The sequence below is a fragment of the Hemicordylus capensis genome, chromosome 2 (genome assembly GCF_027244095.1).
Source record: "Hemicordylus capensis ecotype Gifberg chromosome 2, rHemCap1.1.pri, whole genome shotgun sequence".
Lineage (NCBI taxonomy): Eukaryota > Metazoa > Chordata > Lepidosauria > Squamata > Cordylidae > Hemicordylus > Hemicordylus capensis.
Window position 1 is genome coordinate 301,326,577 of NC_069658.1, and position 15,739 is coordinate 301,342,315.

The following is a 15,739-nucleotide window of genomic DNA, read 5'->3' on the forward strand; positions in this document are numbered from 1 at the left end:
GTGGCTTTTGGATAGCAGCTATCGCTCCATCTCTGTGTTTACACAGAAGTTGCCTTCAATTGTAAGAGTAATTGTAAGAGTGAGCGAATGGTGGGGAGGGGGCAGCTGAGAGTGGGTGGCTGACACTGAGCAATAAAGCGAAGTATAAGGTTGCAACATATTTTTAAAAGATGGTGATGTTAAATCTGGACTTGATAAATCTCAGGTGTCAGGGAGCCATGATGCCTTATCCTTTCCCCCTCTCCCTTCTGATCAAAGCGTAATTTTCTTTTCCAAAATTATGAGATTTACAGTTTTAATATTTAACTAGCCGACCCCACACAGAGCATCTGTGCGCTCTTTGGGGCCGGCGGTTACCTCTTCCCCGCCACCTTCTGCCCCAGTCTCCGCTTCCGGGTGGCTTACAAGCAGCTAGCCTGCTTGTTGTAGCCCTCCCCAAAGCCCGGGTTTGCCGAGTGAGCACTCTGCAAACCCGGGCTTTCCGATCATGAGTAGCTGCAGCTCAGCTTCGTGCCATGGCTACTCACAAGGTGACCCCCGGAGGTGAGGCGAAAAACCGCCTCCTGGCTCTGGGGGTCTCCCCAGTATGCCCCACGCACTCATGTAGGGCATACTGGAGCTTCCGAGGACCACGTGGCCCCCGAGCTCCCCGGCCCCCGCCGGCTCCGTCACAGAGCCAGCAATCATGTAGGCGGCCAATCCAGCCGCCCAGGGCTCCCTCCCTGCTCATGTGCGGGGAGAACAGGCTTAGCCTACTCTCCCCGCTCACCCCACCAAAGCAAGGGGGTGTATGTGTGTAAAAAAAAAGGAATGAGAGAAAGAGCAGAGAGGAGGAGGAAGACAGAAGGTGATGTGAGACAGGTGCAAGGCTATGTGTGGCTCCCCAGAGGTGCATCAGAATCTAATCTGGCCCACCCCCCAGATTTGAATTTGACACCCCCTAGCATAGTGCATTTGCAAGAGAGAGATAAAATCCAAGCCCCAATATTTTATATGGGGGGGTCTTTTATGGGAGGGATTATTGTTGCACCCCCTGTAATTTCCTGCTGGATCTGCCCCTGGTTCTTGGAAATTTCTTGTCACACTCGCTTTCCTTACAATGCTGGATGAGATGGTGATGCCCACGTCCCACTGCCCTGCCCATGGTAGCCTGAAAGGTGCTAATAGCCTTATCCACTGATTGTACATTCAAATATTAGCTTTTTAAAAAGCCGACCCAAGGAAAAACCATCTGCTGTTATTATCAGAGCAAGATTTACTCTGGGGATGAATTTGAATAAGAATATTTTTTCATTTGTTTTATTCATTCATTCACGACTCAATGAATTACTTTACTATGCAAGTAAATTATATTTTGATATTTATGTACATTTTTAAAATTTAGGGCCCCTTTATAACATATGCTACAGCCCTGCACTAGCTTAATCCAGCCCTGGGTTGAATCCGGAAGAGCTCATTCTGAATGCATGTGCAAACATACTGTCTTGATACTGCTACTCAGAACAAAATTCCTTCCGCACACAGATGAAAAAAAAAATTAGAGGAACACAGATTACAACTGATACAAGTAATATTGCTTAACTCCAAAGAATAGTTATGATAAATAAAGAGTTTACTTTTAGACACTCTCATATTTGAATGTTTAGGGTTTGCAAGCAATAATCAGCAGTTTGCCATTTAGGACGTGCCGTTCTATACATGCCTGCTCCTTAAAATGCACACTGATGTATCATTATCGATTAATTTTATTTTTGTTGTTTAGGAAGCAGAATATCTGAGGCCTCATAAGATGAAAGCTAGAGAAAAAGAATTGGTTTGCAGTTACAGTCCAATTTGTTTGAGTCCAGGAGTTCAGGATCTTCCTGTACAGTCAGTACATCCTGTTGTGGATATACTGCTTTTCCTGAGCACCAGATGGACAACATTTATTTCCCTAGATCAGAGATTCTCAAACTTGGGTCCCCAGATGTTGTTGGACTACAACTCCCATCGAGCTTGAACTACAGAATAAGTGACCCAGATGTTTTAGCTTTTATCAGCTGTCATGAAATATTGATGTTTGAGGAAACTTGGGTTAAGAGAGACTCGTCCCTTCCTGGTTATACTTCCTTTTTATCCCCGGCTAGAACTGAGGGTGGTAGGGGTAGACCAAAGGGTGGTCTTGCAATTTTTGTCTCCCAGACTCTTCAGTGTAAGTTAACCCTTTTGGGCCCTCCCAACTCATGTGCTTTAGCTGTTCTACTTAATTTTGGGAAATTAGATCTAGTCCTAATAAATGTTTATATACCTCCGACAGGGCCCCAAGAGATAGCCATGGAGGTTTGGCACAATCCTGAGACGCTAATTCAGGTGAACCATCATCTGCTTCTTGTGGGAGACTTCAATGCCCGCATTGGGGTTGACGATAATGATCTTTATGATAAATTTCACTGTCATCCTCCTGTGGTGGAGCCACCCTTCCCCTTATTAGCTAAATGTTCCAAAGATGCCAACGGTTTAAATGCCAACGGTTTAAATTTCTCAAGATTACTCCATAACTTGGACTTACATATCCTAAACAGGGTAGTTCCTAGGGACTTCCCCGCAGAGTACATTCACTGGGCGGGTTCTAGACCTCAGTAATAGATTATGTTGCAGTATCTCGCAGTTTGGCACCTCTTATAAGAAATTTCTGGGTCATCACCCATCCTAAGAGTGCTCACTTTCCTTTACATTTGTATATTGCTGGGGAAGATATTTCCAGGGCAGAAAGCAGGTTAGCACCTCATACAGATTGCCATGTTATTTTTCAAGCCACGAAGTGGTCTATTCCATTATCAAACCAGGCTAGATCATTTCTTAATGCTGATGAGCTTCTTATACTTCGGGAGGCGCTCAGGAGGACAGGCTCGTGGCCTTATGAGTCACCTATGTTAAAGCAACATGTCAAATTAATCAGCCTCCTTGCCCCCTTGCTTACTAAACCTCGTCCATTACCATGCCAGAGATATAGGACTTTTTCGCACCCCTGGTTTGATCATGAGTGCCGAACAGCAAAAAAGGAGCTTATCTTAGTTTTTTAAACTTATGTTGAGGGTGATTTTATATCCGGAGTCCAGGCCCTCTCCTTAAAGAAGCAATCTTATAAAAAGTTATTAAAGTTGAAGAGACTACAACACACACATGCAAAGTGGTCTGAATTGATTGCTGTGGCTAAGTTGAAAAACCAGTCCAGATTCTGGTGTCTGGTGACAACACTGCAGGCGAGATCTCCATTGGTCCCCTCTTCCCTCGTTCCACATGAGGCCTGGGAGCGGCATTTCTACTCTTTATACAGACGGGTCGGATTCCTCAAATTATAGGTTGGATGTGGATATTTCCTCCTTGCCTAGCTGGCCCCGTTTCTTGCACAGAAATTGAAGAGCTGATAAAACAAGTCAAACCTGCTAAAGCCCCGGGAAGTGATTAACATTGAGATTATACGCCAAAATTTGGATTGTGGGTGCCTGTCTTGGCTTCCCTGTTTACATTAATAGATAATACTGCCAAAGTCCCCTATTATCACTATGCCCCAGAAGGCAGATCTGGCCACAGTTACCCATGCCTTAGTTACGTCACGGCTGGATTACTGTAACACGCTCTACGTTGGGCTGCCCTTGAAGAATATCCGGAAACTGCAGCTAGTGCAAAATGCGGCAGCTAGGGTTTTATCTGGAACTGCCCGGTGGGAGCACATCACACCCATTTTGAAAGAGTTGCACTGGCTACCAGTTTGTTTCCGGGTCAAATTCAAGGTGCTGGTTTTGACCTTTAAAGCCCTTAATGGTTTGGGCCCGGGATACCTGAGGGACCACCTGCTCCCAAGGGTTGCTGCCCGCTTGATGAGGTCATCTGAGGGGGCTCTGCTCTGGGTGCCAACAATGAGGGAGGCTTGGTTGTAATGCATGCAGGACAGGGCCTTCTCTGTTGCTGCCCCCAGACTCTGGAATGCTCTCCCAGTGGCTATTCGCTCCTCAGTCTCCATCACAGCTTTTAGAAAGCATGTTAAATCATGGCTTTTTACCCAGGCTTTTATATGATTGTCTCTGCTGCTGCTCTTTGTACTCTGTATTGCTTTTATGCTTGTGTTTTAAATCTTTAACCAGATTTGTTTTATGTTTTTAGCTTAATAGTTTAATTATGTCTTTTTTACAATCTTGTTTTAAAATTTTGCTGTAAACCGCCTTGGGATTTTCTTAATGAAAGGCGGTATATAAATTTAAGAATAAGTAAATTTTAAATAAATAAATAGATAGATAGATAAATAGATAAATGCTGTCATTAGGCGCCCCCTTGGTATTAATTGATAATTTTGACTCTACTTGGAAGAGTCTTGTTAAAACTAAATCCCAATATTATGGGTTTTCACCTGATATGCTTATTAGTTTGGGCTACGACTGCGCTAGGAAGCTGATTAAACAATGAATTTCTGACACTGATTTACAGCTTGAAGTTGCTAAAATCCCAAAAGGTATATACCTTGGAGATCAGCTTTTCAGCACGAAACCTGCTGCATATTTAAATAATATTACCTTTTCTAAGTTTAGGCGGGTGCTATCCTTAGCTTGATTAAACGCACTCCCTACAGCGGTGCTTTATGGGAAGTTCAGGGGGGTTCCTTATGCATCCAACTTTGTCCTTGTGGGTCTGATGATATTGAGACTACTGAACAACAAATCTTATTTTGCCTTATCTTGTGACATTTCCTGGTCACTCAGTGTATTTGTAATTAAAATGTGACAATAATTTTTTTTAAAGAAATTCATCTAACTCAGTGGCTAAATTTTCTTATAGTTTATGTAAATTAAGTTGTTGTTTGTGATAATGTTTCTGGTCAATGGCTGAAATAAAAATGACTGACTGACAACTCCCATCATCCCCAGCCAGAGGCCTTTAGGATGATGGGGATTGTAGTCCAACAACATCTGGGAACCCAAGTTTGATAAGCTTTGTCCTAAATAGCACATGTGACGCTATATGGAACACACTTGCAGAAGTATCAAGAGGACTTATTGAAAATTTATTATTTAAAATATTTATACCCTGCCCCTTCAGTGCACTACTGCTTGGGGCAGCTTACAAAATTAATAAAATGTTATAATATAGAATTATCTATTATCTAATAATATAGAATAAAAAATTAATAAGGTTAAACAAGCTGAAATGCCAGGCTAAAACCACAAGAAGTTTTAAAAACTGAAATAAAAAGTTATCAATGAAAAAGATTCCATACTGTGTTGTCCTGTCTTTTCTTTCTCTCTCTCAACCTCCATATGACAGCACCATTTTTGGAATTTCAGTTCTTTAGTTTAATTGATAGCTGTGTGCTTCCCCCTATGCTGTTAATGACAGGGAGAAGAGAGGTGACCTCTACTGGCCCATCATTTCGTGAACTTTTTTTAAAAATTAGCAAAAAGAATGCACTTTGTTTCCTTGATTAAACTAGTGGATAATACTGGGTTTGGAACTGGGTCAGTATGTGGCACGATGCCTCTCAATACCAGTTGCAGGGGAGCAACACAAGGAGAGAGGGCATGCACATACCTCTTGCCTGGGGGCTTCCCAGAGACATCTGGTGGGCCACTGTGTGAAACAGGATGCTGGACTAGATGGGCCTTGGGCCTGATCCAGCAGGGCTGTTCTTATGTCCAATCCAAGTCTGGGTCTCAGTCATCACAGGATGTGTGTGGCAGTGGAACAAAACCATTCTCAGATTCCATTTCCACATCTATAAATCATGAAAGCCTTTACTCACAGGATTGTTGCAAGAATAGGTGAGAACTGGAAAGTACTTTGTACAAGTAAAGTGCTAAATAAATATTCATTAGTGGTGAAGCTATTGGCTACTTGCCACTGGCATCAAGTCTTTCATAATCCACAAGATGCTCTCAAAGCTTTGGGTGAGAAAATACCTTGTAGAACCTTAAAGATTGTCACATTAAATTTACCATATTAAAAAGGCTCCAAACATTATTCTGAAGGAACTGGTGAAAGCAAATAAAGAATCTCATTTCCTAACCAGCCCCGCCTCCCCACACGTTATTGCAACCCTAAGGGCAGTTTAATTGCCTCTCATTCAGAATAGTCTTTACTGCACATATTCCCTAGATCTTGCAACCCTCTGCTCCCCAGATACTTCTCCCATCACTCCCCAAAACCAGACACGCCCGCCTCTCCAGGCCTACCACCATCTTCTCTCCTCAAACTTCAGCTTTTCTCCCCCAGGGATCATTCGACTCCCCCTCCAGCCCTTCCATTCCAACCCTTCTTCAGGCTCCCAGCCGTACTTACCCGGATTCCCTGCAACACCCGCACTCGCTCATGCTCATCCAACTCGAAGGAAACCTTCCTGCCGTGGTGGCTGCTCCCATTGCCTCCCATAACGCCAGCAGGATAACTGAGGGGGAAAGCCCACTAGTCGGGATGGGGCAGAAGTCAAGATACATACACCACGCTCCACTTTACCTGCCTACAAACTCGCGCCCGGTTGGCGGTCGCCGATGGCGCGTCCAATAGCGCAGCCAGATGTTGAAAGCCGGCCGCAGAGTATGCTGGGAACTGTAGTCTTCCTGGACCAGGCAGCGCTGTCAAAGACGCGGCTCCCAACTGGGCGGAGACAAAACGGGCAAGGACTTCGCGTCTCCCAGGAGCAGCTCCCTGTTGCCTCCCGGGTCTGAAGCTGGACCTCGCCTAGGAAGTGGGTTGTTCTTCTGTTTCAGCTGCCACGAGCCAAGTGCTGCACCTCACAGGGGCAGGCGGTGGAGTTCATTCCGTGCCGACCTTGGATGTGCTGCTGCTCAGGACTTGTCCTTTGCTACTCTGATCTGCCCACGCCACTTTGCACGACATTTTTGCACTAAGTTTCATCTTGCGTTTTAAGAAAAACAGGAACATTGTGCAAGAGCTGACGCCTTCCAAAAAGCATAGCTGTTTCTGTAAAGTTTATAGTCTTCCTCCAACTAAAGCTGCATTCCTTTGGGGATGTACTTGTATTCCTTTGGGTACTTGGGAGTAAGCCCCACTGAATCCCAGGAAACCTATTTCTGAACAGACAAGCACAGAAGCGGACTGCAGAGTTATCTTACGCTAACATTTGCAGAGTCCCAGAATTTACGAACAGAGCAGAACCAGGAACAAGACTCAGAGACCACCCTACTTACTCCTCTTCATTCTGTGCAGAAACGGCAGTAGCTGACAAAAGGAGGTCCTGTGTGGAAATCATGTTGTAATATGTCCAGCCAGTAGATGGCACTAGTTTGCTAGTAGTGATCTTAATAGGAGGCAGAGCCGCTCTCATGACAGGTCCTGAGTAGAATATAGGCTTGCTGCCTACTAGAAGAAAATTCCTAATGTTGTTAGTCATTCAAGTAATTGTCCGAGACAGTTTGGAAGCAATAGTAAGTTTCCAGATAAATACTTGAGGCTTTCTCTGCCATGGGGGTGGTGGGGAGATACATCTTAATTAGACAAAAGTTTCTTTTTCAACTAAAAATGAGAAATTAAAATGGACTCAAAGTTTGGCAATTGTCAGAGTAGATAAATGTTGAAATGAGCCTGAAGAAGGAAGCCTGCATATTCCAGACAAAATAATTGTAATGTTTGTTACCAGTATGCAGAATGGGGAGAAGGGAGTTTACCACCATGCTGAAGCAGTGACAGTTGCTCAAAACTATGCCCTCCCTTCTTTATACCATTCTCCTAGCAACAAAATAGGAAAGCACCTTTATAATTGCACCAATGCACCAAAATAAAAATGCACTTTCAAAATTTCAGAGTGTTTCCAAACCACAAATGTTTTGTTATGCTGTAATGAAGGCTACCCACCTCCAATGCAAAATAGAACACTTATCCGTTTCATGTTTTAAACAGATAATTGTAGGTTTAGTGAGGGGGTTTTTTTTACCTCTATAAAGGGACTTTGGTGTGCATTACCATAGCAGCTACAAAAAGGAAATCCTCTAGTGTTTATTTAACACAAAAGAGTATTATAAAATAAAATGTCTTTGCAGGGGCGTAACTACTATTAGGCAAGGGGAGGCGGCTGCCTGGGGGCCCCCATGGCTCAAGGGGGCCCCCAGAGGCAAGTCACATGACTATGTATTGTGACGAGAGAGAGAGAGAGAGAGAGAGAGAGTGTGTGTGTGTGTGTGTGTGTGTGTGTCAGTGAGGGGCCCATTTTAAATTTTTGTCTCTGGGCCCACTCCAGCCTTGTTACACCCCTGTGTCTTTGGATTCATGATAGATAGATTGATTGATTAAGTGCCATCAAGTCAATGTCGACTCTTAGTGACCACATAGAAAGATTCTCTCCAAGATGATCTGCCTTCAACTTGGCCTTTAAGGTCTCTCAGTGGTGCATTCACTGCTGTCATAATTGAGCCCATCCACCTGGCTGCTGGTTGTCCTGTTCTTCTCTTTCCTTCAATTTTCCCCAGTATTATGGACTTCTCAAGGGAGCTGGGTCTTCACATAATGTGTCCAAAGTATTATTTATTATTATTTATTATTTATTCTATTTCCATACCACCCTTCCAAAAATGACTCAGGGTGGTTTACACACACACACAGAGAGAGAGAGAGAGAGAGAGAGAGAGAGAGAGAGAGAGAGAGAGAGAGAGAATGAATGGAAGTACGATAGTTTGCGCCTGGTCATTTGTGCCTTGAGTGAAAATTCTGGGATTCATTTGTTCTACGACCCATTTGTTTGTTTTCCTGGCTGTCCATGGTATCCTCAAAAGTCTTCTCCAGCACCAAACTTCAAAAGCGTCAATGCTTTTTCTATCTTGCATCTTCAAAGTCCAGCTTTCACATCCATAGAGTGTCGGGGAAAACCATGGTCCGAACTATTCTAATCTTTGTAAGTGTAGACATTTCACGGCACCTAAATATACTTTCCAAGGCCTTCATTGCAACCCTACCAAGTGCTAGTCTGTGGCATATTTCTTGACTGCCGGATCGTTTACTGTTGATGGTCATAGGAACATAGGAAGCTGCCATATACTGAGTCAGACCATTGGTCTGTCTAGCTCAGTATTGTCTTCACAGACTGGCAGTGGCTTCTCCAAGGTTGCAGGCAGGAATCTCTCAGCCCTATCTTGGAGAAGCCAGGGAGGGAACTTGAAACCTTCTACTCTTCCCAGAGCGGCTCCATCCCCTAAGGGGAATATCTTACAGTGCTCACACTTCTAGTCTCCCATTCAGATGCAACCAGGGCAGACCCTGCTTAGCTAAGGGGACAAGTCACGCTTACTACCACAAGACCAAGCTCTCCTCTCCGATCCTAAAAGGCAGAAGCTATCCACCACTTTAAGTTCTTCATTGTCAATTCAGAGGCTGGTTGCTGTACCGGTTGTCATTAGTTTAGTCTTCTTTACATTTAGTTGTAGTCCCATTTTTTCACTGTGCGCCTTGACTTTCATTACTAGAGCTTGCAGATCATCCGCATTCTCAGCTATCAGAGTGGTGACATCAGCATAGCACAAGTTATTGAAGTTTCTTCCTCCAACTTTAAAACCACACTCATCTTCCACTCCAGCTTCTCTCAGTATATATTCAGCATATACGTTGAATAAAGGAGAAAGTATACAGCCTTGTCTTACTCCTTTGCCAATCTGGAACCAGTCTGCTTCACCATGTTGCATCTGGACTGTGGCTTCCTGTCTTCTGTATAGGTTTCTCATGAGATCAAGAGGTGTTCTGGGACACCCATTTTCCTAAAGATATTCCACAACTTGACATGGTCGATGCAATCAAAGGCTTTTCTGAAGTCAAAAAAGCACAAATTGATTTATTTCTAGTATTCTTTGGCTTTCTCAATTATCCAGCATGCATCTGCAATGATGTCTCTTGTTCTTCGGCCTTTTCTGAAACCATCTTGAACATCTTGCATTTTGCTTTCCGTGTAGGGCTCTAATCTGCATTGGATGATCCTGAGCATTATTTTGCTGGCATGTGAAATTAAGGGTATCATGCGATTGTCTGTTATGTCTCCTTTCTTTGGTATGGGTATGTAGACTGACCTCTCCCAATCTGTTGGCCACTGTGTCGTTCTCCAAATTTGCTGGCATGGTTTGGTTAGAGCCTTGACCAATTCTTCTTTTGTTTCCTGCCATATTTCTGTAGCTATTCCATCCATTCCTGTAACCTTCCAACTTGGTAATGACCGGAGTGCTCATCTAACTTCATCTTCCCATACTAGAGTTTCTTGCAAGTAGGGAATATCTTCTAGAGTATCTTGGATGTTGATGTCTCTGCTGTGCAGATTTTCAGTATACTCCTTCCATCTTTGTTTGATCTTCTCTGAATCAGTTACTATCTGTCCTTTGGCATCAATTTGGATTCAAAAAGGTATATTTGGATATATTTTTAAAAGGCTCTCTCCCCCACCGGGGGGGGGGGATTAATTTTTTTAAATCACCAAAGAAAACCATACACCTTATTTAAAACAGATTTAAATCAAGTTTTCAGTTTTATTTTTTCAATGCATACATTCCAGAACAAGCAAGTTTGCTAACCTGTAGTTGGAACAAGTAAAACCATTGTGGGCTGGGTGTGTTATGCTACCTAGTAGCATACTCCACATGCATTTTGTAGAACAGAATTATATCTGAATGAAGGGGGCAATTATGAAATTAATTTCTGGCTCTTCTCTCTATACAATGGCAAAGCCAAAAAGCAAACCATTTACTTGAAGAGGAAAGCCAGATCCAAATATTATGGAACTAGTTCTATGAACTCAAAGGGGCTTCATTCAGGCTCACCCCCACTCAAACAATTGGGGGTGATCCATCTGACTGAAAATGTAGGATTGGAATGCATTTATAACAATGCTCTCCAACTTTACCTGTTTTTTAAAATATATATATATATATATATATATATATATATATATATATATATATATATATATATATGAGAGATCATTGGTAAGGACTGAAAGTCTATCCAATATTGAGTTGCCTGTTCAATAGTCCAGTTTGTGTGGCACAAAACTATCTTACTTGGGAACTGGATCTCATGATTCTGAGCATATAAAAAGTTCATTCTGATTTACTATACTATGTATTAAGAAAACTTATACCCTGCCTTTCTGATTCAAGATTGAATACCCAAGGCAGAGTTATGAGAGAAGCAATGGGGTAAATATTAGTAAACAGAAATGGGAAAGCTGCTTTATTCTATAAACTATAGGATGGTAACAGACAGCAAAATCTGAAGGCTACAAGGCAGCCAAGATACATCACCTTGGAGCTACATATATAGAAATACTTAAAGGGGGGGAAAGAATAGGAATCCCTTGAGGGCCATCTACCTTGTAGCCAGATAGGCAACTCAATTATGCTGAACTGCTAAAAAAGATCCGTTCTATCCAGGACTGTAAAATCCAGCCAAATACAAAGAGAGAGAAAATCCCATTGATCCTTTCTTTCCCTCATAATGAAGTCACCTCACTGTTGGCAGTCTTCTTTAATTCTAGAAACAAAAATACAGACAGCAAAAATACAGACAGAGCTCCTATCATGAGAGAAAGAATATTTCCTTTTATATCAAACATCATTTATTTTACAGACAAAATATACATAACTCTGTTTTTAATCTCCCAACATCACACAGCATGTTCACACACACACCCCTACTCATGGACCATATTGTGTACTGGCCATGGAGGCATCTTATATACACACACACAAAAATGACAAAGCTTGGAAGGAGACAACCCCCTTCACTTAGTGCAGGTACTTCTCAGCAGCAGAAGGCAATGTGGGATGAACAGAGGAGATGCTTAAAATGTCAGAGGATAAGGAGAAGAGAATTCTATACTGGAAGAGTTTATCATAGCTCCAATGACTGAACAGCATTTGATTCATTGCTGTGAGGAAATAATGACCCAAATTCAGACTCATCTCGAGACACATTGCCCAAAGAATCCATTTTCATCTTCAGGGTTCTTTGCTTTTTCTCAAGGCTGATGGAATAAATGTAGAAAACAATCTTATACTTAGCTGTGGGTAATCAAGGAAATTAAGGGGACAACAATGGTTTGCTGCCAAGGGTCCCTACACTGGCTGGTTAACAGCATTAACCACCATGCAAAAGAACATCTATAATGCTTTTAAGTAAAAATATATTTTAAATAAATTAACCTTATATGACATCACTGCCACTTGGCCTCAAGCCCTGCATCCAGTGGGTATTGCTTTCTTTCAGAGCATCCCTGACTTTCACAGAATACAAAGAAGAAAAGGAACTGTATATGGGGCAAGGATGTTCTTACAGCAGCCAAGGATACCTCAAAGCTCCTATAACTGCCCCTTGCAGAGTTCAGTCTTCTAGGGCACCACATGACAAGTTGTTTGGGAGCAAGGCAAAGGCAGAGTGAGTCTACCAGCCCATCCCTGCCTGGCACCATAAGCACTAACGAAGCTAAAGCCACACAGTATGTAAAACACCTCACCACAGAAGTGGCAACATTGCTCACAGCAGTAAATCTGGATAAAGGAGTGTGGTATTAAATTAGAAAAGGTGAATCTGGGTAATAGCAAAACTAAAGAGGAAGTACTCATCTCCACCACAACAATTCTGTCAACCTGCATTAACAACTCATCCAAAATAGAGATGCAATCAATCATGTCATTTCTTTAAAAAGAAAAAAAATTAAAACCCATCTTAAAATATAATCAAGGCGTCTGTCTTCTAATCCAAGGGCAGCTGGCAGGCAGAAATCTCAGATGTAGAACCTTCAGGCTGATTGAAGGAAGTGATGTTCATAAACACAGTGGGGAAAGCTCAGGGCATTTGCCCAGCTTGTGCCTCAATCCTATATGTGTCGACTTTAAAGTAAGACTTACTAATTTCAAAAGAACTGTCATCCATGCATTGGTGCTATAGGGCTGCCTTATTATCAACATCTAGCCCACTTGTTACTAAAATGACAAAATAGTAACAGCAGCAGCAAAAGAGAAATCTGTGTGTTTCTTGGGTTTTTGCTTTCATTGCCCTAGTATCTGGAACTCTGAATCACCGTTTTACCCCCTATCCAGCCTCATTTCAAATACAGGTGTTCTTATTCTACACAAGGGTAAATGTTCCTTTCTACTTTTGCATCTTTCACTTACCTAGGCAGTAATAAAGCAATACTGATAAAAGCCATGCACACAAAATGAATGTGCTTCAAAAGCAGGTTCAGAACCAACCCTCCAATTCTGCTTCTTCTGTCTACAGGATGATACCATTCCCTGTATTAGATCTTTCTCCCACCAAGAGCACCCTTATTAATTATTATTTTTTAAAAAAAAACAACTTTTTTTACTGCACTGATTCCACAGTCAAGCCTCTGAAGTCCTGATGTCAGTTCTGACAGAAGTATGTCATGTTTTTCAGTATAAAAGAGATTAATCAGTTCCATGCTAGGTGCAAGAAAGTGTCACCAGGTCCTAAAGCTGTATTGAATAGTATGATCCATCTAGGCCTATGACATAGAACAGTGGAGAGCACAACAACGTATCCAATGAACAGCCTGCCTCCAGCTTAGATGTCCAAGTCACTGCAACCCTGTATTCCATTTAGGTGCTATCCCAAACATCACCCACAGCCTCACACACAGGCTACCAAAGCATTTCCAACTGGTCTTCTATCTTGCCCTATCTTTTGAAATACTTCATGGAGCTGTCCATTTTAACTCTTTCATCTCTAGTCCCATTTGCTCTGGAGTTCTACTGACACCAAAAAGCAAATCACCTCTCTGTAGCTCTCACTTGGCTAAACTTTATCTTTAAAATTTAGTCTTAATTCAGTGTATGAAACTCACAGCTGCATGTCAACAAATTACAGTAGTTCAGTTGCACAGCAACAAGTTCCACAGAGACCCTTCCCTGCTGGCTTTTTTTCTTCCCTCTCATACAATATCAAGGATATATATTATATCACTCACATGTTTACTACAAATTCCTTGTGAGGAGTTCTAGGAATATTCGGTCATTCACTCCAAACTGCTCTTTCCATCAAAAGCACCCAGAGTTTTCTCTCCTTACAAATCCCCCCAAACTTCAGTGACCCATCTAACAGGGAACAGTCCCATTCTCCTTCAGCTTCTTTTCCAAACACTGTTATTGCTGGGAGTTTAGGCTTGCTGAGAACATGAATGTGCTCCAAACTTTCCAAAACCCCAAATGGAATATCGATAATGCATCTATCCAATCCTACTGATTGCTATAAATATGCTCCATGGAGCCCTCAAAACTCCAATGGCATGTGTGTTTTATCACCAGTGGAAGGCTGCAGTCATGTCCAACCATGAATATTTGGAATGTTCAAGAACACGGAGATTCAGCACTTATACATTTTTTTCAAATAAAGCTGATCTGGATTGTTCTCTTGTGCAGATAAAAAGCTGTCCTTCCAGGAAGACCATAGTTCATGATTTTATGTTCCACACTGGATTTAAACTTTAAAAAAATAATCTTCAAGTGAAAGAGAAGACAACACATTCACATGAAAGGTTCCAGAGGGGAAACTGTGATGGATCTGTGGGATCTAGGAGAGATGCATTCTTCAAAAAGGAAACTGAGTTGCCTTAGGAGTTGATGGCTTTCCAGCGGTCGCTATCAATGCTATTGATGCTGCCCACATGATAGGGCATGGAAGCAATGTCATCCAGGTATGCTGTAGTGTCAATCTGAGTGCTGGAGTAGAAGCTAGAATCCACACCTTCTTTCTTGGCCACACCATAGGCATGCGGGAGGTGGACATCAGCATCTTCAGGCTCATCCACCTGGCATTTGTAGGAGAAGAGGATCTTTGGCTCAGACCTGAAATCAGTAAAAGGAAGCTGTAAGCAGTGGGGTGGGAGGGATAAGCATATTTCTAGGCAGTACACTTTTCTGAGCTAAAGGCCAGTTCTCAACCAAGGTGGCGTTCCTACCTCCCCTCCCCTTTGCTCCATGGGCTGTGCAGCTCACACACCCACATGATCCACACTGCTCCTGGCAGCACAGCGTTCTGGAGACCAGGGAAATGCAGCCCAGCCTCCAGACTTCTATAAACGCACCATGCGAGGAGGACAGTACATTGAGGGATTCCCCCTCAGCTGGGCAGCCAGCTCTGTGTCTGCTCGGGCTGCCTGGCTAGGAACCTGGCTGAGCTCACACACATTCCCCCAGGTAAAAGCCTGGGTAAAAACCCTGGGCTACCTGGCGAGGGAGTGCTGGGATCGGCCACAATCCCTAGTAAAACACCACGTGCAATTGAATTTGTAAGTTTCAAACAAATGTTGGAAGTGTGGACATTTTGAAGGCACATTTTTTCATATGTGGTGGACCTGTGGGAAGGCTAAAGCCTATTGGGATATGATATATAATGAATTAAAGAAAATATTTTAAATGACATTTCCTAAGAAGCCAGAATCCTTCCTGCTGGGAATAACGCAAGGTGCAATTTCTACAACCAATTTAACATTTTTTATGTATGCCTCCACAGCGGCTAGAATTATATATGCACAGAAATGGAAGTCTAATGAACTGCCTTCAAAAGAAGACTGGCTGATAAAAATTTTGGAATATGCGGAAATGGCAAAACTTACAGCACTATTAAGAGATCAAAACTTGGAATGTTTTAAAGAAGATTGGAAACCATTTTTGTTGTATCTAAAGAATTACTTTCCTACTATGGACTTGACAGCAGGGTTTGAAATTTAGTATAAATCGCAGGTTGGTTAGATTAATTA

General features: G+C 42.5%; 2 protein-coding genes across 6 annotated transcripts in view; both read right to left on the reverse strand.

The window, feature by feature from the left end:
• CHCHD6 (coiled-coil-helix-coiled-coil-helix domain containing 6) overlaps positions 1 to 6,529 on the reverse strand; it is a 320,698-nt gene extending 314,169 nt beyond the window's left edge. The window contains exon 1 of one of the 3 annotated variants that reach the window (XM_053301294.1): positions 6,310 to 6,527. In XM_053301294.1, the coding sequence (XP_053157269.1) occupies positions 6,310 to 6,399 (90 nt within the window). In that variant the 5' untranslated portion in view covers positions 6,400 to 6,527. Of the gene's footprint in view, positions 1 to 6,309 lie in introns of all 3 variants that reach the window. The other 2 variants (XM_053301296.1, XM_053301295.1) reach the window with 2 other exon arrangements.
• A 4,940-nt stretch (positions 6,530 to 11,469) lies between these two features.
• TPRA1 (transmembrane protein adipocyte associated 1) overlaps positions 11,470 to 15,739 on the reverse strand; it is a 40,288-nt gene continuing 36,018 nt past the window's right edge. For all 3 annotated transcript variants that reach the window (XM_053297440.1, XM_053297439.1, XM_053297438.1), the window contains one exon: positions 11,470 to 14,825. In XM_053297440.1, the coding sequence (XP_053153415.1) occupies positions 14,591 to 14,825 (235 nt within the window). In that variant the 3' untranslated portion in view covers positions 11,470 to 14,590. The remainder of the gene's footprint in view (positions 14,826 to 15,739) is intronic.